Source organism: Solea senegalensis, linkage group LG9 (assembly GCF_019176455.1).
Source record: "Solea senegalensis isolate Sse05_10M linkage group LG9, IFAPA_SoseM_1, whole genome shotgun sequence".
NCBI lineage: Eukaryota > Metazoa > Chordata > Actinopteri > Pleuronectiformes > Soleidae > Solea > Solea senegalensis.
In genome coordinates this window covers 1203217-1228238 of record NC_058029.1, presented here as the reverse complement: position 1 = coordinate 1228238, position 25022 = coordinate 1203217, and the positions used below count along the sequence as shown (strand labels likewise).

At 38.5% G+C, this 25022-nt stretch overlaps 4 protein-coding genes across 13 annotated transcripts; 2 read left to right on the top strand and 2 right to left on the bottom strand.

Annotated features, from left to right (window-relative positions):
- Positions 1–841: 841 nt before the first annotated feature.
- Positions 842–5324, bottom strand: LOC122774653 (ubiquilin-2-like). Its single transcript, XM_044034114.1, has 5 exons — positions 5121–5324; positions 4916–5031; positions 1602–1646; positions 1359–1500; positions 842–1225 (listed from the first exon to the last, which is right to left on the bottom strand). Exons 1-5 carry the CDS (start codon positions 5268–5270, stop codon positions 842–844), a joined length of 837 nt encoding a protein of 278 aa, XP_043890049.1. The 5' UTR covers positions 5271–5324.
- A 3724-nt stretch (positions 5325–9048) lies between these two features.
- LOC122775069 lies at positions 9049–21725 on the bottom strand. 10 transcript variants are annotated; one of them, XM_044034772.1, is made up of 12 exons: positions 21536–21725; positions 20829–20884; positions 20105–20276; positions 19639–19792; positions 18458–18531; positions 18112–18251; positions 17920–18030; positions 17758–17814; positions 16529–16681; positions 16146–16262; positions 15902–16029; positions 9049–9061 (listed from the first exon to the last, which is right to left on the bottom strand). In XM_044034772.1, the coding sequence occupies exons 6-11, from the start codon at positions 18217–18219 to the stop codon at positions 15946–15948; spliced, it is 630 nt and encodes a 209-aa protein (XP_043890707.1). In that variant the 5' UTR covers positions 18220–18251; positions 18458–18531; positions 19639–19792; positions 20105–20276; positions 20829–20884; positions 21536–21725; the 3' UTR covers positions 9049–9061; positions 15902–15945. The 10 variants fall into 10 exon arrangements, with proteins under 10 accessions (XP_043890707.1, XP_043890710.1, XP_043890713.1 ...); XM_044034775.1 differs by lacking the exon at positions 9049–9061 and having other exon boundaries at positions 15772–16029; positions 18458–18587; XM_044034778.1 differs by lacking the exon at positions 9049–9061 and having other exon boundaries at positions 15772–16029; positions 18458–18587; positions 19713–19792.
- On the top strand, positions 9731–15769 carry LOC122775066. Its single transcript, XM_044034770.1, has 7 exons — positions 9731–9890; positions 10802–10983; positions 11517–11636; positions 11905–11961; positions 12364–12570; positions 13427–13549; positions 14308–15769. The coding sequence occupies exons 2-7, from the start codon at positions 10807–10809 to the stop codon at positions 14365–14367; spliced, it is 744 nt and encodes a 247-aa protein (XP_043890705.1). The 5' UTR covers positions 9731–9890; positions 10802–10806; the 3' UTR covers positions 14368–15769.
- LOC122775067 lies at positions 19554–24749 on the top strand. Its single transcript, XM_044034771.1, has 6 exons — positions 19554–19798; positions 20171–20281; positions 22154–22210; positions 22307–22465; positions 23739–23858; positions 24269–24749. The coding sequence occupies exons 1-6, from the start codon at positions 19628–19630 to the stop codon at positions 24335–24337; spliced, it is 687 nt and encodes a 228-aa protein (XP_043890706.1). The 5' UTR covers positions 19554–19627; the 3' UTR covers positions 24338–24749.
- The last annotated feature ends 273 nt before the right edge of the window (positions 24750–25022 follow it).

Genomic DNA, 25022 nt, shown 5'->3' with positions numbered 1-25022 from the left:
ATAAATGTCATGTTAGACAACCCTAATCCCAACCGTGGTCTAAAAACACGACAACCTTCACATTTAGGTTACTGTTGGAAACGAAAAGATCTGATCAAATACTTTATTATCATTATTATTACGATAATTTCTCAGTGAACTGTTTAAAGTGTAAAGTGGCTGTTGCCATGGTAACCTGATTAGATGAAAGCTTGAGAAGTAAAAACAAAACATGTGTTAAGTGCTTGACCAGAGATGTAACGGAAAGGAAATATCATCCAACCTCCTGATTCATAAATCAAAAAACCCAAATGCAGTTATTTACAATATTCTATTATTTACATAATATATATATAATATAATAAGTGCATTGAGGTCATTCATATTTGCGTCGCTGTGACGGAACTTAAGCTTCCAGGTATTTAACTGAAGCACTGGTGATGCACATTGTGAATGAATGAATGAATGAATGAATGCAGCCAGAGGTTTCATGTTGTGTTTTTTGGGGTCTGAATTCCTTGTGAAGAGAAGAGACATTAAAAAGGACAGTGAACTTTGACACATCTCTCAACGAGGTATTTTTCTGTTTGCTGTGTTTATTTTACTCTCAGTTAGAAAAGCTTTTCATCATTTGACTGTACAAAGTGCTGTGTGTGAGGACGTTGACCCATAAGAGACAAACCTGTGTCTGTGTTGCTGTAAAGACAGCTACATGCCAGTTGTCGCTGATAATTTGCAATCTTAGCTAAAATGATTACAACTAGTGTCCGGTCAGACGTGAGTGTAACAGAGGATTGAAGAGATCAATCAAATCCTCAAGGCTCAGGTCTTCAACCCTCAACCCCACAGTGAACCGAGCGTGTTAGTTCATTAGTCTGTCGATGGCTGCGTTTACATCCCCTCCTGCATCCATGAGTGCTTGCAGGTTTGCCTCCTGGTTGATGAAGCCCATGGTGTGGAGCTGCTCCATCTGACGCTGAAAACGAACCTCTGCTGCCTGAAGCTGAGGAGCCTGAAGCTGAGGAGCCTGAAGCTGAGGAGCCTGAAGCTGAGGAGCCTGAAGCTGAGGAGCCTGAAGCAGAGGAGCCTGAAGCTGAGGAGCCTGAGGAGCCTGATGAGCATGAAGCTGAGGAGCCTGAAGCTGAGGAGCCTGAAGCTGAGGAGCATGAAGCTGAGGAGCCTGAAGCTGAGGAGCCTGAAGCTGAGGAGCCTGAAGCAGAGGAGCCTGAAGCTGAGGAGCCTGAAGCTGCGAGGAAACACAAGACGATTTAAATCAGATCATTTTCAGAATGACTCTGGTACTGCTGATACCACTCTAGGTATTATTATTAAAATGCTATTGCTGCATCTCTATATGGCTTCAGGCTGCTTTGTCTTACAAATGGCGCCGCGTCTGCAAACATCTGTAACATCTGCTGTTGCTGCGAGGGACGGACTCCTGGTGATGCAGCAGGAAGCAGTGGGTTCAGTGGAGGGAAACTGGACCCTGTGGTTGGGACGATGAGTCCTCGTAGAGACGGACTAGAATCAAACCACAAAACAACACAGATGGATTTATTGTGACTATTAAATTAAAGTGGAAATGTGACATGTGAGTGTGAGAGTGGACGGTTGTTGTTGACCTGTGATGGACTGATGACCGGTCCGACCGGACCCCGCCTTTTGCCCTACGTAGTAGATTGGAGTAAATTTCTAATTGATTTATTTGGATAAGCCCCACCCTCCTCAGGGGTCCAGAAATATCAGCTGGGATTGGCACCCCACACACACACACACACACACACACCACAACCCTCATGTGGAGGATAAAGTGGTGATAGAGGACAGACAGATAGATGGATGGAAATGTGACCATGTTGACAAAGCAACAGCACTAAATCATGCTGGTATTTAGTATATTTTCACGTGTGTAAAGTGCAAAATGTAAACAATTTCTTTTACAAACAGGAGGTTGGCAACCGTGTTCTCATGCATGCTCCAGACAACAACAGTTAAACAACAGTTACCACTCTGCTAGTTCACTGCAGTTCACAGTAAGTTCATCATTGCCAGTGGTTGTTCTGCCCTGAGGTGATTTCTTTCACCCCTGCGACACAGGGCAAACAAGGCAAGGCAGCTTTATTTGTATAGTGCATTTCATACTCAAGGGCAACTCAATGTGCAATGTAACGAGTACAGAGTAATAAAAGAACAACTTTAGACTAAAAGTCTGGTAACATTTGCAAACTATCAATTTTCCAGAATTAAAAATACTTTTAAGTTTGAGGATGGTGTGCTTCAATGTGATCTTACTTAATCGCAGACCCTCATTTACAGTATGAAGCTTTCATTTCTAAGTTTGGGATTTATAAAAAACAAACGTGATGGGAGATGTGCAGTGCTTTACAGGAACTCTGACCCATGCGTACACACACACACAAACAGGAGAGAGGAGGAACTGCGACTTGGATGGCAGAAGGATGAACAACCCAAAACAGTTTAAAATGACTTTGTTAGTACACACGGACGAGATAACAAACACCTGTTTGACTCGGAAACACGTCAAGTGTTCACCTGCACACACACACACACACACACACACACCCAGACAAATAAATCAATACAAAATGAATACAAGATATCTGTCATTTGTCTCTTCTAGAGGACGAGGCAAATGGAAGCTTCAGAGAGAGAGACAACGTTCAGAGGCTGACGGGCCGGTGACGGGCCAGTGACGATGAATGGATGTGATGACTGTTGGATCTCTGAGATCCACACTGGATCCAGCATCAGCAAGCACAGAAACTGGCTCCTCGATATGTGATTATTCTACCGACAAATCTAATTTGACAAACAACTCTTTAACAATGTCGAACCCCAACGCATTTGTTTGTGGGTGACAGTGATGACCCACATAAGCGGTGGCTAATCGCTATTATTTAGAGAGGAGTGGAACCTTAATGTGCACCGTTCAAATTCTGTCACTCTGATGCCTTTCTGTGCAATTAGACACGGCATAAAACCCTTTGTGTTTATTTTTCAGCCTCTTAAATGTGAATATTTTCTACTTTCTGTCATTTTTCAGCTTCTTAAATGTGAATATTTTCTACTTTCTGTCATTTTTCAGCTTCTTAAATGTGAATATTTTCTACTTTCTGTCATTTTTCAGCCTCTTAAATGTGAATATTTTCTACTTTCTGTCATTTTTCAGCGTCTTAAATGTGAATATTTTACTTTTCTGTCATTTTTCAGCTTCTTAAATGTGAATATTTTCTACTTTCTGTCATTCTTTGCAGCTTCTTTAAATGTCTTTTTAGCTTCTTAAATGTGAATATTTTTCTACTTTCTGTCATTTTTTCTTAAATGTGAATATTTTCTACTTGTTTTTCAGCTTCTTAATGAATTTTCTACTTTCTGTCACTTCTTAAATGTGATATTTTTCTACTTTCTGTCATTTTCAGCTTCTTAAATGTGAATATTTTCTACTTTCTATTTTTCAGCTTCTTAAATGTGAATATTTTCTACTTTCTGTCATTTTCAGCTTCTTAAAATGTGAATATTTTCTACTTTCTGTCATTTTCAGCTTCTTAAATGTGAAATTTTCTACTTTCTGTCATTTTCAGCTTCTTAAAATGTGAATATTTTCTACTTTCTGTCATTTTCAACTTAAATGTGAATATTTTCTATTTTCTGTCCTTTCTTTTTTTCTTATTTTCTACTTTTGTCATTTTCAGCTTCTTAAATGTGAATATTTTCTACTTTCTGTCATTTTCAGCTTCTTAAATGTGAATATTTTCTACTTTCTGTACTTCTTAAATGTGAATATTTTCTACTTTCATCATTTTCAGCTTCTTAAATGTGAATATTTTTCTACTTCATTTTCAGCTTCTTAAATGTGAATATTTTCTACTTTCTGTCATTTTTCAGCTTTAAATGTTTTTTCTACTTTTGAATATTTTCAGCTTTCTGTGAATATTTTCTTCAGCTTAAATGTGAATATTTTCTACTTTCTGTCATTTTTCAGCGTCTTAAATGTGAATATTTTCTACTTTCTGTCATTTTCAAAAATGTGAATATTTTCTACTTTCTGTCATTTTCAGCTCTTAAATGAATATTTTCTACTTTCTCATTTTTCAGCTTTAAATGTGAATATTTTCTACTTTCTGTCATTTTCAGCTCTTAAATGTGAATATTTTCTACTTTCTGTTGTCATTTTTTCAGCTGCCTTAAATGTGAATATTTTTCTACTTTCTGTCAATGCCTTACCGTGAATATTTTTCTACTTTCATTTCTGTCATTTCATTTCTTAAATGTGAATATTTTCTACTTTCTGTCATTTTTCAGCTTCTTAAATGTGAATATTTTCTACTTTCTGTCATTTTTCAGCTTCTTAAATGTGAATATTTTCTACTTCTGTCATTTTTTCTTTAGCTTCTTAAATGTGAATATTTTCTACTTTCTGTCATTTTTCAGCCTCTTAAATGTGAATATTTTCTACTTTCTGTCATTTTTCAGCCTCTTAAATGTGAATATTTTCTACTTTCTGTCATTTTTCAGCCTCTTAAATGTGAATATTTTCTACTTTCTGTCATTTTTCAGCATCTTAAATGTGAATATTTTCTATTGCCCTCAACAATAGTTTCTCATAATCACTTATCCCTGGTTTACACTGTCTCTCATAACTGTTTAAGAACAGAATGTGGGGTTACATTGTATTTTGTGTGCATGAGAAAGGTTTGTGTCATATGTATAAAGGTTATACGAAGAATAACACCAATACAATACAAACATGAATAAAATAATATTTGTATGTTCTTTTTCTTTTTCTTTTTTACCAGACTACCAGGTCTTGAACATGTGGGTGAATTGACAATAAAGACGAGTCAAGTTTGACTTTGAGTTCATAACTGAAGTGATCAACTTAGAGCAAACACTAGTGTGGAGGTGAAATTGGTACCTGGAGAGGAATCCAGGGACTTCCGTCTGTAAGGTGTGCAGGCCCTGCTGGACCTGTATGAGGGCCTGCATGGCTCTAGGGTTGGTCAGGAACGAAAGCATGACAGGATTCTGCATCTGGATAAAGACAAACACAAGTCATCATCAAACTCCCGAGGTCTTGTGCACGCAGGATAACAATCACGACACAGAAGCACTGCTCTGACCTGTCTAATGAACTCAGGGTCACTCAACATGCGCGGCACATCAGGGTTTTGTCCGATGAGCTGCTGCATCTGAGAATTGTTGGCGACCACTTGCCTCATCAGTTCAGGGTTCCCCATCATCTGCATCAGCACCTGTGGGTCGGACATCATCTGCCTCAGTGCCTGTTGCCGCTGCTGCTGCTGCTGCTGAGACTGCTGCTGCTGCTGCTGCTGCTGAGACTGCTGCTGCTGCTGCTGAACCTGCTGCTGCTGCTTCTGAGCCTGCTGCTGCTGCTGAACCTGCTGCTGAACCTGCTGCTGAACCTGCTGCAGAACCTGCTGCTGAACCTGCTGCTGCCTGCTGCTGCTGCTGCTGCTGCTGCTGAACCTGCTGCTGAACCTGCTGCAGAACCTGCTGCTGAACCTGCTGTAGAACCTGCTGCTGCTGCTGAACCTGTTGACGCTGCTGCATTAAGTTGGATGAAGCAATTTTGTGGATTAATGGTGTGGGCAGGTTGTTCTGTCCACCTGAGGAGGAGGAAACACAGCAGGAGATGAGAATGTAGCAGGACAAATATATAATATAGGACAATAACATGTAGTTTTAGTAGGTAACAGTGGGAAACTTTCCAATACACTGTATCCACTCAGGAGCCAAAACTCCTCACAGACTCATTTTGAACTCATTTTAAACTTATTTTAAAAATGTTTGCATATTCATACTCGCAGGTTGTGTTTGTGTCTGACTGGTGCTCGTGCCACTTCCTGTGCGGACTGTGGGCAGGATTCTGGTGGAGTTTGATAGAGCTGCTGCAGAATTAGAGCGAGATAATGTTCCATGGCCACCTGTTGATCTTAAAAGAGACAGTAACCATCCAATAATACTCATAACTTAGTAAGTGCTGCTGACATACGCCGATCTCATGAACTATACACTTACTTGGTGTCAGTCTTGACAATGAGATGAACAGTGAACCCGTTTTTGACTCCACTCTTCTTTAAAGTATCACCATCTTTGAGAAGCTTCCCTGTGAATATCAACATCACATGGTCCTTGTTTATCTTGAATCTGTGAGACACTTCCTCCCTAAACTGGACAATAGAAAGGAGAGCAAGAGAGCAAAGAAAAGAAAAGAATGAAAAGAATAAATGCAAATTATTTGTGTTCTAAACAGAGTTTGAGTGATTTGTTTCTAGGGAAACTTGAGTTTAAGTCCACTGTAAACTGCTTACTCCACAGAGAAAATCAGTCATTTTTCATTACGGTGCACAGGAGGCGTTGATCCAATGCTGCCTCCATCAGTAAATTCAAATGTGTTTATTTGTGACCTCTGCACTTTGACCAACATTTCTTTTTATTTAGCAAAAGCGGCGGCAGCAGACCAGCAGCTCTGATGTATACATAAGCTTAAAATGCTGATTTTATCTATGGGTTTATGTCATCCTTTCTCCACATGGTGTTTATGCCTAAAACAAGACGTACAACTATTCCACAATTTCTCTTGATGTAAACTGAAAGCCAAGCGTGCAATGCCACACACACACACACACACACACACACACACTAGATCCGATTCAAAGCATCAGTATCAACACGATTACGATCATGGTCAACAACCTGGTGGAGATGCGGCACGGTCACTCATCATTCACCAGCAACCAGTCACTGACCAATCAAGAGACAACGAGATCTGATTTGGTGTCGTGATCTTTGGTCGTGGTTCTTCTTTAACAGCAACATCTTATCGGAAAACACTGCCAAACGGGTTAATCTGCTATTTATCTGGTAAGTGTTGAACCACATTCCTTTAGTTCATCCTTCATTCCACTGTGCTTTTGAATTCCTACTAGGTCCTTTAATGCCACCTCCTGGTGGTGCAGGGAAATGCACCAGTATAAAACCTTCCATGCTTTGTTTCCTAACTGCAGCTAACGATAATTGGACTAATCTTTTCAACTTAGATCATGTTAAATTATAAAAACACAGTCAAACCCATACTGTGAACCATTTTAAAAATAGTTGACGGTCAATTTAGTAATTAAACCAGTAAAGGTATTTAACACAATATGATAATAACACAACATTTAGTCTTTAAATAGTTTAACTACTTTTCATTTCAGATAATACCTGGTTTATTTATTTGTAGTTTTAATGTTAAATGAAGGATATTTATGCGCGTCAGAAACAATGAAACTGACCACAAACATGGTTCAATTCTGCTATGACACAAATGTGTGGGTTTAAAATGAATTATGTCACTTTTTTTAACTATTTTATTATCAATATAAAGTGCTTATCAAATGTATTAGACCATTACACAAAGACATAACTGCCCTAAGTTAACAGTATAGGTAATTATCAAAATATTATTTTATGTTTCTGTAATGGTTATCACACCAGTATGTAGAAGGTCCTGAACTGAAATTATAATTCTAAAGCTAAAATATAATTATTGTCGTTTATTTGAATTTTCAAATCAACTGTTTTTCAAAAAAAAAACTGAAAAAATACTAAAGCATAATTAATTCTTGATTGAGATGCAAAATGACAGTTATTTACTTACATTCCTGAACAGCAAAATGTCTTTTATGCTTGATTCACTTCTGACTTCTCTGAGAAGTGAGTTATTTGCCAAATGCATGACAATAATATTTTTACTTTTCAAGTCTTTGAAAGATTTCTAAACTATTTTGGTTTTCTCATTTTTAAGACAGGTCGTCTAATACATTTGTTAAGCTCTGTATATAATGTTTCCTTTATACTAGTGTGTGTGTTTCACAAATGTATTGAATATAAGAAATATGATGAATCTCAATGCAGCAGCTTTTAAATGTGGACTGGCTCAGTGGTTAAGACCGGTACCCTGTGTGCAAAAGACTTCATGGTCGCAAGTTCGACTCCACCCCTGGCTGATTGTACTCAGTTCCCTTGTAAGTCGCTTTGGATAAAAGCGTCTGTTAAATGACATGTAATGTAATGTAAAAGCAGGAACAGTCATCACAGATACCTTATCATGATATGACAATATCTATAATCTAAGAACACATCTTGCCTCGTATCATGATATATATATAATATATATATATAACGTCCATATATTGCCCAGCTCTATGTGGGCACAAGAAGAAAAATACATATATAAGTCCAATACCATACCATGCAGCGCCAATGATCCAAGAGCAACTCTTCTCAAAGTCATGAGTTTATATCTTGAAAAACAGTAAAGAGAAACTTTCTTCAAATAATAAGATATAATATAAAACAGGATTGTCTCTTTGAAAATGAATGAGTGTTTGTCATTGTTTTCCCTTTACTGACACATTGCCGAGAATGGGGATTCCATGATGAAGGAAAACCAGTAAATCCGCCCCCCCCATGATGTCACTAAACCAAATGGTATGAAGCATGGCTGCAGTTTCGACAACAGCAAGATCGTTGTTAATATCTGTGAAAGCAGTCAGCACTACTTCATAGGGCTGAAAGTCACCATTATTGTCATAAACAATTCATCTGTCCATTATTTTCTTGATTAATTGATAGATTAACTGGCAGGAAGTGTAATAGCCAAACTTCAAAATATGATGTGGATGTTTTCAAATATCTTGTTGTATCCACAAAACAAACTTTTTTAGTGATTTTTTTTTTGCTATATGGAGGAAAAAAGTATAATTTATTCACATTTGAGAAGGAAAACAATCTGACAACTTATATTAATTATAAAAACACTTGATTATCAAAATAGTTGACGATTCCTTTAATACTTTTGAAGACATTTACTTCATATTTTGATTTTTCACTTCGAGCCAATGATAAATATATAAATACAAAGTTTATATAGACCACGTTGAATTGACAGCAAACGGCAGGTAATTCAGGTAAAGCTGAGCAACAATTATGTACAGTATATATATATATATCTATTAAAAGTCAGTAAACTTATATAAAGTGTATATATATATATCTATATATATATACTGTATATATATATGTATATATAGATATATATATATGTGTGTGTGTGTATTAAAAGTCAGTAAACGTACCTCAGCGACAGAACATTGACTGTAAACTTCGAACGTCTCTTTGAGTTGCAGAGTTCTCACGTGTAAAACAAGTGTGGAGCCTTTGGCGGCGACATTTTTGTCACTACCATCATCTTTGTTTGGCTCTTCGCTGCATTTGTCCGCCATCTTCACTCACCGGTGTTCGTCTTCGTCTCCTGTGTCAGGACAGGTGTGGTGACAAAAAGGTGACTCGGGTCCGCGGGAGCGCGCATAGCTTGTTACAGTTCTATGACGGAATGTATATGACGTGCACAGCTGCTGGTCCCCGGACTAAACTAACACTAGAGTGCAGCTCATGTTATAGACGTGAAACAGCTGTTATTATTATCATTATTATTATTATTGTTATTATTGTTATTATTATTATTGTTATTATTATTATTGTTATTATTATTGTTATTATTATTATTATAATATCATACTGTGCACAAGTCTCTGTATGTAATGACGAAGCATGCCTTGAATAAACCTGACGTAATATTCATATAAATAACATAATATCGCATGTAAATAAATATTCACAGATTCAAATCAAAGGGTTAAAACTTCACTTTGGTCCATTCTTCCCGTAAAAAGGGGGCGGGACTTCAGCGAACAGGGCGCGGCTGCTAATGCTAGCTCGTCTCTCCTCCAACAACAACAACAACAACAACAAGTGCTCAGTTTAATAACAAGAGTTTAGCTCACACACGTGTCACTGCTCTTCTCATCAAACAACATAACACGGTGAGTGTCTTTCATCTCTGTTTCACCTTCTAAAGTAAAAGTTTGTCCCGTGCTGAGTTAGCAGCAGCGTTAGCAGCAGAGTTAGCAGCAGCGTTAGCAGCAGCGTCATTGCCCACGGTGTCAGTGTGAGTGACGCACGCAGGGAGTTGGTACATGCCATTATCTGTCTGTCTTTAGCTGTCTGTCTTTATCTGTGTGTCTTTATACATGTGCTACATATGCTGACGTTCCACAGTCTGTCTAATGCTTTTATTGAATGTGTGTGTTCGCCCGTAAATGCTCAGAGTGAGTGAAACATACTGCGGTCAAGTGAGCCGTCGTTTAATAATAATAATAAGAATAAGAATAATAATAATAATAATAATCAAATTCATTTTCAGCAGATTAGATTATTGTAATGTTGTCTTTACAAAAACAATCAGAGAAACTGGACCACATCACACCAGTCCTCAGACCACTACACTGGGTTCCCATGAGTTAATGGATCGATTTGAATCCATCTTACTCTTGGTCTACAGAGCACTGAATGGTCTTGGATGTACGAGTTCCATATGAAACATCAAGAGCTCTAAGATCATCAGGAACCGGTTTACTGTGTGTTTCCCAGAAGCAGAACCAAACAAAGTCTCATTTAAATCACACATGAAAACATTCTTGTCATATCTTGTCTTTTATTAGAATTCATGTCATTTCATGTCAATGTAATGTCCTGCTTTTATTCTGTGATTTTCTCCTCATAAAGCACTTTGAGTTGATACACATCATCGAGCCACTCCCACCCCTAGTGTCCAGTGAGCATCTGTGTCTCATGCTGGTTCTTTGGGTCGATATCTCTAACAACCTCATACCTCAGAAAAACTCAACATTTTAATGTGATTCTGCAAATACATTTGTTTTTGTCTCCATCTCAGGCAGGATGTCAGTCTCCATCACCAAAGGTGAGGGGGTCTCTGTGTTTACTTTGACCTTTGACCCCCAAAGTGCTTTGCCTCCCCTGTGCCAAATGTTCAAGGCTCTTTGCTGCAGTCCTGTGTGGTGCTCTGTGTCCGAGCGCCTCCGGAGTGTCCAGAGCAAGGCTCACTCAGTCCTCGGGGTGAGTTACAAAAAGTATTATTTATAAAAAATGATTATAGACTTAAAAGCTGCAGTGTGTAACTTTTGACGATCTTTGTTGTTGTAAATATTATTCTGCCCGTTTGCTCTCCATGAACAGAAACATTATTTTTATGCTGTGTTTGTTATTTCTGTATTTCTGTTATTCTCTGTCAAGCGGGGGCCTGTTGCACTAAACTAGGATAAGGGATTAAGCCGGGCTATGTTACTTATACTTGCTGAATTTAGCCTCCCGAAGTCCGTTGCACGAAAGAAATGGCGCATAAATAACCAATTGGTCATTTTATTCTTTGCGGGTTAGCATTGGGAGTCAGGAGCTAAAGTGCAAACAAGAATAACAAAACAAAAAAAAGTTTTTCTATGTTGGACACTTACAAACCAACCTCTGTTTACAGTACAGAGCCGTGTAGAATAGTATAAAACAGTTATTTTGTAAGGATTCATATCAGGAGACTGTGTTTTAATCCATTATAATCTGAAACACAGTTTCACTTTGTGTTCCCTTCTTCACAGGCTCTGCACATTATGGTCGGACTGCTCTACATTGGACTGGGATCAGTTCTTCTTTCCTCTGGAAGTGGTTCAGGTTGGCGAATGGATGAAACGTGGTATCCTGTTTGGATGGGAGCATTCGTAAGCAAGCTCGTTTATTTATCGTAAACTCACCAGAATATTCTCACTGAAGATTTTCTGCGTGCAAACACGAACCTGAATGTATTTCAAATGTGTTCATTTTTATGACATTTTTCTGGTGTGAAATGAAAAAAAAAAAAGATAAAATAAAAATGGAAAAAAGAGAATTGGAAGAAAAACAATAAATAAGCTGGATTTCATCACTTGTGTATATATAAAGGAAGTCTGAAGTGTAAATAAAGTGGCATCTTTTTTTTGTCTTCTCTAGTTTATCGTGTTTGGCATCGTGAGTTTTTTGTCAGAGATGTTCCCGAGTCCATGTCTGGTGAGTCGTCCTCATGTTGCCTTGCTAACCTTGTTATCTTTTTACCCTGCATCAAGGAGGTCATGTTTTCAAGGGTGTGAGTTTATCTGTAAGTTTGTCCTTCTGTCTACAGTTTTTGACAAATCTATTATATTTTTGTGATCATCTGAGATTGTTTTGGTAAGAATCTACCCACTGATGTCTAGAGATGTCAGGATTAACTGGTTTAACCACAATTATTAGTATCATGGAAGGATAATTGTGAGTGTGAAATCCTTGGTGGAGGTCTGTGTTTTTAGTCTAGTGTTGATCTTGAACTCGATATTATTTGGTCCATTTCACTCGTATATGTTGAGGTTTTGAGGTTAAAGTTAAGATGCTGTTGGAGTTTGTACATGAACTGACTCTGGTTGTACTGTGTAGGTCACCATGAGTGTGACTCTGAACATGGCAGGCGCTGTCTTTGCTGTGGCAGCCTTCATCCTCTACGCCATCAATATGAACAACACATCGCTGTACTGGATGTGCAGGAGTGACGATGACGATTACAGCTTCAGCGACCCGAAGACGCCGTCGATAGAGCAGGACCGGATCCTGCAGACTTGTCTGTCTGGCCGCCTTCTGGCCCTGGTGAGTGGAGTCCAAATGAAGACGCGCTGGATTTGTGTTTCATCGGCTTCAATTATAATTTATTTATAATTTATAATTTATAGTACATCATCATGCCATGAGAGCTGCTCCAAAGAGTTCACAGCAGGATTTACAGAGGAAACCATAGTCCTATGTACATATGCTGGTTATGAATTCATTGTTGGAGGAGAAAGCAGTAGAAGACTTTCATGAATCTTTTGCCTGAGATGTGTGAAATGTTTCTGTCCAGCTTTAATGAATGATTTCAATCTTCAGTTGAAATCAAAATTCAAATATAAATACAAAAAGCTCATTCTGTGGTTTTGGAAAACAAGTATTCGTCCAAATGAAAATAATTTGTAATTCTCTTTTTTGTCTTTTTGCTTGTGACCAAAACAATATCTCAAATAAGGAGGCGGGTACATAAAGTAAAATAAAATAAATAAATAAAATATGAATCATGTACACATGGTATGCATTAGAATTGAGTACAACAAACATACTGTTTATTTACCGTCTCCTCTTAAACATGGAAACAACCTGTTGCATAAGATGACAAGACTAGTATTTGATAATTAGCTTTTCAGTGTTGCATTCATATGTATGAAATAATACTTAAGTATTTAGTAGTTTGTGTTTTTTGTGAGTCTTTCAGACTCTGACGACTCTGGGTCCTGATCTTGCAAGGCTGGTTTCCCCCTAACAGACAGTAGGGGGCAGTACAAGACGTTTAACCATCACAATGACTCTGGAGCTGTTACATTAGGGTGAATAATTGTAGGTTGAATATTTTTTTTATTTATTTGTTGCTGTGTGTGTGTGTGTGTGTGTGTGTGTGTGTGTGTGTTCTCACCAGCTGCTGCTCAGAAGCATCAACGGTGTGCTGTTGGTCTTGTCATTGCTGGAGTTCTGTGTCACCATCTCCTGTGTGATCTTGGGGATTAAGGCTCTCAGGAGCCAGGAGAAGTTTACTCACAAGGTAAAGTCAGTCAAATCATGTTGTTTTAGTCTACAGTGTACAAATTGTTCACTTGATATTAGGGCTGCAGCCGTTGTTAATTAATTGCCAACTTTGTTCCTGCAATTTCATACAGAATTCAGAGCCTTCATTTTGAAAGATTATTTTTGCTAGATTTGACAGTTCATTGGCATTTGAAAAAAGAATCGGTGAGTGTAAATGTCCATAAAATAACCATAAGCATATGTTAGTCATTCTCAATTTTGAAAACTTCAGTGATGTACATTTTTATTCATCACCATGAACTCTGGTTTTGTACAGTGCGGTACATGATTATTTTAGCGTTTCCATTGGGAATAGTACCAAGATAACAAGCCCCAAACTTTTCATTCTTTGACAACAATTCCCTTTGGGTACCGGAGTAAAACGGTACGGTATGCTCTAGCTGAGCAGTCAGCTGAACAGACAGAAAAACATCACTTCCTTGCGATGGGTAAAAACATCCCATTGAATGTTGTTGAGACAAACGGCTGCAAAACAAGCACGAAAAAAAGAGCTGCTGGATTCCCTCCATTGTTGTCTGTTGTGTCACGTTCCATTTCGTTGTTCATGGTCATCGCACCGCTACGACCTCACACTCAGTGGAAACACAAGCCTGACCCAGGACTTTAGCATTCCAAAGTGTACCGTACCGCACAGTACCAAACCAAACCGCACCATAATGGAAATGCAGCATTTTAATTTGCCTGATTTCATTTTTCTTTATTTCTCTCTGTCAGATTACGTCTGAACCAGAACTCCACAAACCACTTCTGGAGGAAGTAACTCTTAACGCCTGAACTGCAGCGTCTCTGTAGCGTGTCAGTCTTCAGTGCTTTACATTATCCAGCCTCTAAACCCTTTATATCATCTGTAAGGTTTGCACTCAGAGTTTTGATGCATGTGTTGCTTTGATTAGGATTTTGAATTAGTTTTCCTTCCATTTCACCACCATAAAGATTTCTATTTCATTTCTATTTCATTTTTCTATTATCAGCTTCATCGGTTCTTGTCCTTTGTGTTTCAAAAAATGTCACATTTAAAAGGAGGTTTATGTCCTATGTATGTGTGTGTGTGTGTGTATGCTGTGTTAAAAGCAGAACTTGAGTCACTTTTGTTTAACCTGTGATGGGAAATAACTCTGTTGTAATGTGCTTGTAGATGAATTTTTTTTTTTTTTTATTATGTATTTTCTTTGCTTATTTAATTTCTATTCTATTGCACTAGAGTAAAATATATATTTTTTATTTCATTTAAAACTTGCACTACATATAATAACAATATGGTGGATTGTTTATTTAAACCCCCATCACATCACATCAGACTTAAATTGAAGTTAGTTACAATTGTCATCATTCCATTAAGTCCTAAAAACAGACCAGCTGTAGTGGTTGAAATCATGCTAAACGTAAAGCTCTAGTTTGTAACTTTTAAATCAAAACAAATCTGGTACATTTAAACAGTTTAAAGTGCTGATGTGTTTTTTTGTTTCTGTGTGTGTGGCGAGATTCCCTCGCTTTTATGTATGTGTGTAAGAGAGAAAACGAGGTCATGGACTGCAGGGTCTCAGAGACTGCAGACTTTCAGTCAATACTAAGAAATCCACACGGGGCAGTGGCGTCGTATAAACTTTTATATTCATCTACACGTTTACAATTTAGAGAATTCATTTTGGTGGATTATTCTTTGATGTAACAATGCTTCTTGGCAATAAAACTTATGGTTATACTTATTTCCCTTTTAAATGGTTGATACATTTGTAAGGAAAGTGCATATGTGGGATGAGCAGTGGAGGCCTGTTATCTCAATGCAGAGAGGTATCAAGATGAGATTCTGAAACCAGTAGCAATCACATATCTCCACAGTCTGAGACTGAAGATGACAACGCTCGCCCCCACAGACTGGGTTTATCAGAGACTATTGTTATATCAACATTATACCAGGAAATGCCACCAAAGACCTGTGTTGTGTCTCAAAACATTGACAGGGGACAGCATTTGTATTGTTAAAACAGGGGGGCCCCAACAGAAAACGTTTGGGAACCACTGGCTTAACCACATTACAAGAACAGGTGTTTCGTTTCATGTGACGAAAGATGCATCGAGCCATATTAAACACATGCTTTTGCAGACACAGGCTACATCCTGTTACTCTCTGTACGATCGCTGTCTTGAATATATTCAATAAAGACCCAACTCAGAACATCTGTTTGAACACTTTATTCTGACAACCTTGCTGAAATGTCCAACACACTACATCCACAACACAAGACACAAAACATCATGCTATTTTATATGATATTCTGTCATTGCTCTGTGTTTAAAGGGCGGTAACATGATGTCAAGTGGCCAGATGTGAGCAACAGTATAATCATGTATTTATTTGAAATAATGTGAAGCACCAGGACTCGTCATGACAAGTTCCTCCAACTTCAGCTGCTGATGGTCCACATTTTGTTCATCCTGATGGAATAAAACAAAGTTTATTAATATCTTGTGAACACTAACTTACAAGACATTGAAAACCTTGGTCTTTATCTTTTAGATCATGACATTTGTTCACTTTTCTTTCTTTATACCTCCTCCTCTTTCTCCCTGGTCAAATCTTTGATGCCCACAATAGCAAACTGTACATTGATGAATAGCTGAAGGACAGTGAAGGCCATCAGTGTGATGTCCATACATCTTAACAGGCTCTGATGGGGGAGAACAGTGTGAAAATACTTGGAATTGAGTAGAACATCTGCAGAAGTTAGTTATAAATCAATGATGAAGGAGGAAAACCAAGTACATACAGAATGGACTGTAAACTCTATATTAAAGATGGCAAATTATTCTGACTCAAATCACAACACACAGTGACAAGAGCAAATTCTGTGTTTGGGGACCACCAAACATGTCTCGTGACCCATCTGTGGGTCCCGACCCAGTGTTTGTATATGAACTGTAGAGACTTGCTTACCTGAGCAATGAGTGCCAGCTTCCTGCAGATGTCGTCACCTTTATCTTCACACATCCAGAGGAGAGAAGCATCTCGTACATCGACGACGTAAAGCGCGAAGCCAGTGACGGCAAAGACGGCTGCTGAGATGTTCATGAACACGCTGAAGCCCATCTGAGAGGAAACATTCAGTCAACACAGAATTCAACTCACATTCCAGACTCCAGGTGGCGCTCAAGCACTGGTGAGGGCTCCTTTTGAAAACCATAGCTACCCATTTATTTCTGATGTAATATTATATTTTCATGTGGCCCATACAGCATCCATATGTAATATTATAAGTTGTCATTTCTGTGAGACAGCACTGCTGTTCTTACAGAATCATTTTGTAGAAACTGTTGGAAAGAAAGTCGATCTTTCCAACAATATTATTCAAAATGGAAGTGCTTATTCCTTCTGCGCTGCCATGTTTGAATAAAGAAATAAAGATATTTCTGTGTAATATACACAAAATAAACTGATTTCTGTCAATATCCTTATTACAAGTGACATTATCCTAAACCCAGGACAAGGTAAACCTGGATTCAAGTGATCCATTATACCAGGCTCTTAAAAGGGAATTAAAGCTTCTTTCATTAATGATTAGATTTTTTTTATCCAATTATTAACATGAATGCAGTATTCGTCCATAATTCCAACACGAGTGAGATTACAGACCTCAAACTGGCCTCAACTTAAAGTGTCTGTCTCTGATGTTTACAAATATAGCATCATTTTCGTTCCATATCAAACACTTTTCTTTTGAAATTCATGTTACGATGGGACAGTTGACTGATGTTTGTCACCCCTGGTGTGGATTGATATTACAGAGCAGGTACAGTCACTAAAAAAAGCACAGACATATTAAACGTGTGTTTAAGTGTCCGTGGCTTCACGGATACGGACTGAAAAACTACATCAACTACACTTGGTAGCGATACTCCACTTCACCCTTAGATGTCACTATATCCTAAGAATCTAAAAATGATGGCAATAACAATATCAGAATTTCAAAAGAAAAGTGTAAATGTGGATCGATGTATACTATATATATTAAATAAAATATATTCATGATGCAAAATTAATCTATTTATATCAAAAACAAACAGAAATGACTCATTACAACTCAACTCTAAGTAGTGAGCCACATTCAATCATTTGGAGGGGCCACGATTTGACACTGTCCATTGAGTTTGGAGGATTTGACTCACCAAGCATGGGGACGAGAACTGTCCTGCCAAAATGGACAGGATTCCAGTCACAATGAACTGATGAGACATGAACACAAACTATGTCAGTGATAATCAAGCACAGGCTACAATACATTGTCATCACTGACACACAACATTAATAATCAGAGTGTGATATTCCACCACAGCAGCCAGCCAGTAAGCAGCTCCTAAGCTTGTCACATCTCCAGGATGTGTGCTCGTACGTCCTGGACCGAGACCAATGTTGAACACACCAACCATAATCTGAACAGTCTGTAAAACAGATTCACAGCATTTCAAAGTCTCTGTCTCAGTCATCGCCTTCAGTACAGATACACTGATTAAATGTCTTACTCCTAGCGTGGTAGTGACTATGGTCTGGATCTGCTCCTGGTACAGAGAGCAGCAGCAGCCTGGTCTGTGGCAGATATCCTTCAGGATTTGACACAAAGGTGGAAACATGCTGTGTCCGTGGCACAGTTCTGCCTGTAAGTCTGAATGAGAACAACACGCACACATTCTGGTGACTTCAGATGACAATACATTGACCATTGACTTACATACTACTACTGACCTAAGCCTAATACCAAGTCTGAACCCTCAAAAAGCCATTTGTCCTCTCTCTGGTGCACACTCTCACTCACTCACTCACTCACTCACACACACACACATCACTTCAAACAGAATAAGAGACCCTTACTTTCTCAGCGCTTTGATCAGAGATGGAAATGTGTCTCTTCCTGTCCAACTCGTTGAATTATGGAGGTGTTGACTCTGTGTGTGTGCAGAGGAGACTGGGTCAGTGTATAAATGTCTCAAACTCTCAGCACCTGCCAAAGTAAACAGAACCAACAACCCTATCAAATCCAAACACACGTGCTACAGCTTCTGTTTCGTTGTAAAGCAGCAAGATTACACTTTATTATGAAGTTTGTCTGTTCCAGAATATTAAGCTGCCAAAACAAAGGCATTGCTACTTTTAGCTTGGTTTATGCATACATGCGGGTTCCTATAAATGTACAGTATTTTTACATTTAGCTTTATATTATAGTGTACAGTGTTTGTAGTGCAGCCTGAATCTATAAAACAATATTTTCACACATCCAAATAGCTTTCCCTGAATTCACTTTCACCAACCACTGAAATGATTCATCTCACTTTTCCTATATTTGACCATAAAAATTTATATAAGTTTCAGTTCAAAACTCTAAACTGAATGTATGTAACACATTTAACTTGTTTCATTTAAAACAAGTTACAGTGTAGTTTCAAAATGTAGAAGCAGAGATCAGAGCACAAGTGTCGTTCTCTCTCACGCCCCTTTATTTACACTATGCTGAAAAATTAACATGGAGTTATTGACCAATAACACCAACACAATCCTGCCTACTGTGCCTTTTATTTACACCTGTTGTTTATCTGTTTGTTGACAGTTAAACTCATACATCAAGGATGAATTTTGATTAAGTTATAATGTATATACAGTCCATTCACACGGTGGAAAATGGAATGCTCTTTATGGAGGTTTGCTTTTATGGGTGCTCATTCAACTTACAATCATTTATTGTTTTGTGGAAAATAATATATTTAAAGTCATTTAACTGGTGCTTTTATTTTGAAGAAATCAAACAGGTGACAGGAAGTAGTGGTTCTGTTGCTGCATATTAACAGCAAACTAGATCAGTACAGTTACAGGAGTCTGGGAGTTGGTGAGCTGTGTATATTCAACATCATAAGTTGTATAGTTTGAATTTATTTGAGTTATTGCTTATTTTTTTCAATTTCTTTTTGTGTTGTTTGAGATTTTGTTTTTGTTCTATCCATCTTTACAATCCTCTGTCCCAGACTCGGTGTTACAGGTGTGACGAAAATGTCAATCACCGTCATCAAAGACAAGCGAGTGCCTGTGGTCACTGTGGCGTCTGCGGCGTCTGCCGGACACAGCAGGATTTCACCTCTGTGTCTAATCCTGAGGATACTGTGCAGTAACTGCTGCTCCTGCAACGGACAGATGCAACCTGACGTCAGTGCAGCTCTGGGGGTGAGAGAAAATGATTGATTATTAATAATTCTGTGGCTTATATGTGTATTTGTAAACTGTTCACTCCCCTGCACCTAAGTCCAAAGAAAAAACATAGTGATTTTACACTGCTGCCTCCATTAGTAAGTTCAAATGTCTTGTTTTGTGAATTTACCTCAGTGTCACAAACTTACCACAAGGTTTATCTGGTCATTTTCCTCTTTGGACTTTGGTGTTGGAGAGCGAGCAGTTTACAAACTTCAAACTTGCTGTTCATACTTCATACACATGCAGTACACTTCAAAAAGCAACAACACTGAACAATACCTTTAAGATTTTGTTGTTGATGTTGTTGTGGAGTTTATGACAGTTACGGTTTCACATCTCTTTCAGACAATTCAGATCATGGTGGGCTTGTTCAATATCGGACTCGGGATGGGGAGAACCAGCACACGTCCTGGAGATTTGGCTGGTTTGAGAGCTGCATACTGGCTTGGTGCTGTGGTAAATCCATGAAAATTCATTCATTCATTCATTCATTCAAACAGCAGTCAATCGATCTAGCACCTTTCACACAGGTTAAAATGGGCCGTACATATGACAAAATTATTTTGACGTGAACAATGACATGTTATTGTTATTAGTATAATAATAATTATTATTATATTATATTATTATCATATGTATTTATTTGATTTGTTATAATAGATGAAATGAAAATAAAATTAATTCAAAACCGACAAAAACAACTTATAGCATTGTCAGATGGGTAATATAGCAGCACAGTGGAGTTGTGCTTGTGTCAGACAATACAGTGTGATTGCATTCATTATATAGTGTAGTAATTCCATATTTCAATAGAGTTAGTTAGTTATAATTGAATAAAATCTGCATTTTCCTTAATTTTGTTTGTATTTCTGTGCTGTCCAATTTACACCAAAACAAAACAATTTACTGCTTTTTCATAGAGATAAAATCAATATTGAGCAGAATTAATTCAGTCCATTGGTCTGGCCGTCAACAATATCTTGGGGAAATCTCAAAACACCACACTTAGGTTTTCATGTAGACAACGGTGCTCTGGTCCACGTTCCTCGGGTCTGGGCTCTAGCTCGCCATCAAAATCCATTCAAACACAGAAAAAAAACAGGTGTTTACCTTTAGATTGATCATTTATCTATATTTATAACATTAATCTAAATCAACTGTACAGTATTTATCTTTTTTAACTTAAATCAATGAACGTAAACCATTCACGTGTATCATATAAAATGAATTTTTAACAGCCCACACACAAATGGTGTGTATATGAAATATTTTTAAATGTTCTTAACTTCACCACCGCATAGTGCACACAAATCATGAATTCATTCACATATCAATCATGTTCAGAATGATTCCTTGAATTATTGTCTCTAAGTAACAAATGCACACAACTGCATGTGTTTTAGCTCACAAAACCAACTCGTTCAGTTTTGTAACATTAGCTAGCATAAATATATATATATATATATAGCAATAGGCTAATTGCTAACACATAGCACTAGTTCGATTAGCAGAGATAATTATTATCCACACAGAAATACAAAATTAACCACATTCTCAAATTCAACACATCATGTATCATATATGCCTCCGGTTGGTTTTAAACATGTTCTCACATTTGATTGATATATTAATGAAATAAGCGAGCAATTAGCCGAGGTCGCAGCATGCGTTAGCATGCTATGCTAAGCGCTAATGACTACTACTACTTACCGGAGTTTTCCCTCGATAAAATGACGATGTCCGGCAGCCCATAACACCTTCTCCTCGGTGCGGATACCGTTCAGAACAAAATGATGTTTTATCCAGTCTTTATCTAATTATCAGCATTAACTTGCTGTTATCATTAATGTCGGTGCAGGGAAAAAAACTGACAAGCCCGCGAAAAAAAACAGGAAGTGCGACCGCGACTAGCGCTTGTGTGTAACTCATGCGCACCCTGCTGGTAAAAATAAGGAACTACATCAAAATACAACTCATTCAACTGTGTAGCTCAACATTGTTAAACAGTGTTACTGTGTAACAGCCGTAATACTTGTCTCTGTTTCTGTCATTGTACTTTTTGAATGAAGCAGTTGTGGTGTAGCAGCGCTGCAGCGCCACATACAGGCCTGGCATAGTACTAAACAGAGTTGTTTTGGGGGGGTTTGGTGTTTGATAGGACTCATCGTTAAAAGAGTATGAATAGTAAATAAAATTGTATTTTTTTGACTCTGACTAAAAGTGTATCCAATACGTTGTGTACCTGACGGCTTCCTGTGATATTTGTTTCTTCTTGTACAAATGATGCAAAAAGTCATCACTGTGTGATCAAGTGTCTCCTCTCTTCAGTACGCTGCAGCTGGAGCCGTGTCAGTGTTTTCCAGCCGCCGTCCTTCTCTTTACCTGGTGAGTAAAGTCTGAGACACAAACCAAAGTGAAATGACTGCTTTTTGGTTTAATATGAAATAGAAAACCCTTCATGATGGGAACTCTGTGTCTCAGGCCGGTGCTGCTGTGTTGGTGAACATAGTTGGAATCATCTTCTCCATCGTCGGCATCGTGCTGTACGCCATCGACCTGGGAGACGCCGCTGTCGTGTGGATGTGCAGCAGGAATCACCAGCAAAGTGACAGCTGCGGATCCGTAGCTTACTTTGTTCAGGTTAGTGTTTCTTTAAAGGACTGGTTCTCAAAGTGTGGTGTGTGGACACTTGGGGGTTCACTAGTGCTGGGTCATTTGAAATAATTAAGAATGTATGTTAAAATGATGCCTTAAGGGAGAAAAATCATGAAAGTCCCTTTAACGTGATAACAAATAACTCTTCTGACTTTGTCACCATCAAATTTGACCGATTTAAAAAGTAAGATATGATATTCACCTGCTTTAGTCGCACCTGAAATGTCTCTATGTGAGTCGGTGTCTGCTAATGCACTGCCACACACACATTCTGGCCTATTTGCTTTAGTGGGGACCACAGCAGCTGAGCGTCACAGTGTTTGAACACAAACGCTCTGGTATGAAACGATATACTAGACAAACACAGAGCTGTTTGAGCTACAGTCCTGCTCTGTGCCACTGCAGCATCACAGCAGGAATCTGCTCTCCTTCCTGTTCTTCTCTACTTGATTTCCTCATCTTTAGGGATTTTAAATAAAGTGTAAGAGCTTTTCTGAGCTTGAGTTAAGTCACATTTTCAGGACAAAGACATCTCGGCTCAACCACCGATAAAGTGCAGAGGGGTTTATATTGTTACTTTGTCACTATATGGACAAAAGTATGTGGCCACATGTTGAGTATTGAACAATCAGGCTTTGGACTCGGCTCCTTATCTCCAATGAAGGACAATGTCAACACTTCAGCATACCCACACGTTCTGGACAATGCTATGCTGCTTACTGTGTGGCAACAGTTTGACGAAGGTCCACAGTTGTGCTTTTCTAACATACTGTATGTGAGAACATCTGCTTTACAGGCAGATGTTCTAGCACAACAATAATAAGCAGTTGTGTGATTTTTCAGCTTCTTAAATGTGAATATTGTCTGGCTTCTTTGCTCCATAACAAAGAAAACATTAAAACTGAATGTGAATGTTGGTGATGACATATGAGAACATCATTATTTCCAGATTTGTGACACATTGTCAACACAAGTTTCATCATTTTGTCAGGTCATCTGATTATCAGTCTTTCATTCAGTGTTGTCACGACTGTTGTGTTTGTACAGTATCAGCAGAGTCTTGTTACATCTGTATCTTCTACATCTGTGTGTGTCTGAACCTTTACAAAAACAACGTTAAAGACATCTATACAGTGTTAGAACAGACTTTATCCTGTAATGTTAAGTGTGGTGTATATGAAGTATTCCTCAGAGACTCGACAGTGTCATTTCCTGACTCCCTGACGTATTGTTGTGTGTTTGTTTTGCTGTTTGTCAGCGTTTGTTGACAGGGACGGACGTTACTTTGATTGTCCTGGCTGTTCTTCAGCTGTGTGTCTGCATCAGCCTCGCTGTTCTGCACGCCAAGGCTTTGGTCAGTGAGGAGGACGAGGAACAGGTATGAGAGGATGTTTTACATGGTTGTAGTGTGCTTGTATGACTAACTAACCCAGTGTGCACCAGTTTGAGTCATCGAGGCTTGTAAAAATCTAGAGAATATTTGCCACATTATGGAATGTGAAGTTTGTGTCACTCTGTAAACGTCACGCTCCCCTCACCAAAGTCCACAGGAAAAATAAACCATTTTAAATGACAGCATGCAGGAGGTGGAGGATCACGTGGTAGAACATGGATGTTCAGAGTTTTCTGCTTCTCTCGAGGTGTGCACTGACTATTACTCCGTGCCTCACTAAACCACACTTGAGTCATTTTAAATACAACATGAGCACCATATAAAACACACACATCTGTTTAGCAGACAGTGAAATTGTTGTTTATAATGAAGTTGATTTTGTTCTGCGTGCACAGGGTGGCAGAGGCGTCGACATTTACCAGCCAGTGTTGAAGGACGTTGTCATGACCACAGCTGGTGTTTAAAATCAACTCATCACCCAAGCATCAGGATACACCACTGTGATACTTTGACAAGGTCTCAAACTAAACGATCATGTGTGCCATTCAATATCAAGTCAGAATGAGTCGTTCCTGCACGTTCTTTTATTTACAGATTCAAACAAACACTTTTATTTTGAAATTCTGTGAAATATCATCACAAATAGTCATGATGTCGTTTCCAGCTGTTATCACTCACCCCCACTGAGCAGTTGTTCTTCCTCCTGATACTCAGTGGCCCCCAGGTCATTTCAGGCCCCTGATCAAAAGTGAACCTCACAAAGACACCATTTCATCTTAATGTTCTTTTAAATACTGAACTATATTAACAGACGTTTTCTTGGTTTTCTTGTTAGAATGTAAGTGATGTTTTAAAATAAACTGGCTTGAATACAAATAGAGTTTTTAAAGGGGTAATTGTCTGGTTGTAGTCGGTGCTGATTGTGGGCTGTGTGCCCCCTGACCTGCTCCCTGCTCTGAGAGCCAGGTTGAGACACAGACGTCCACTGTTACTGAAATCATGGCTGCAAATACACAATAAAAAGCATTTTTTCATTTAGAATCAGTGTCCACATCTGACGTTGGTACGTGGTGCAGGAGTCGTACACAGCACTGACTCTACACAGGCTCATCCAGGGTCACAGTAACCACACACCAGACGTCCAACATG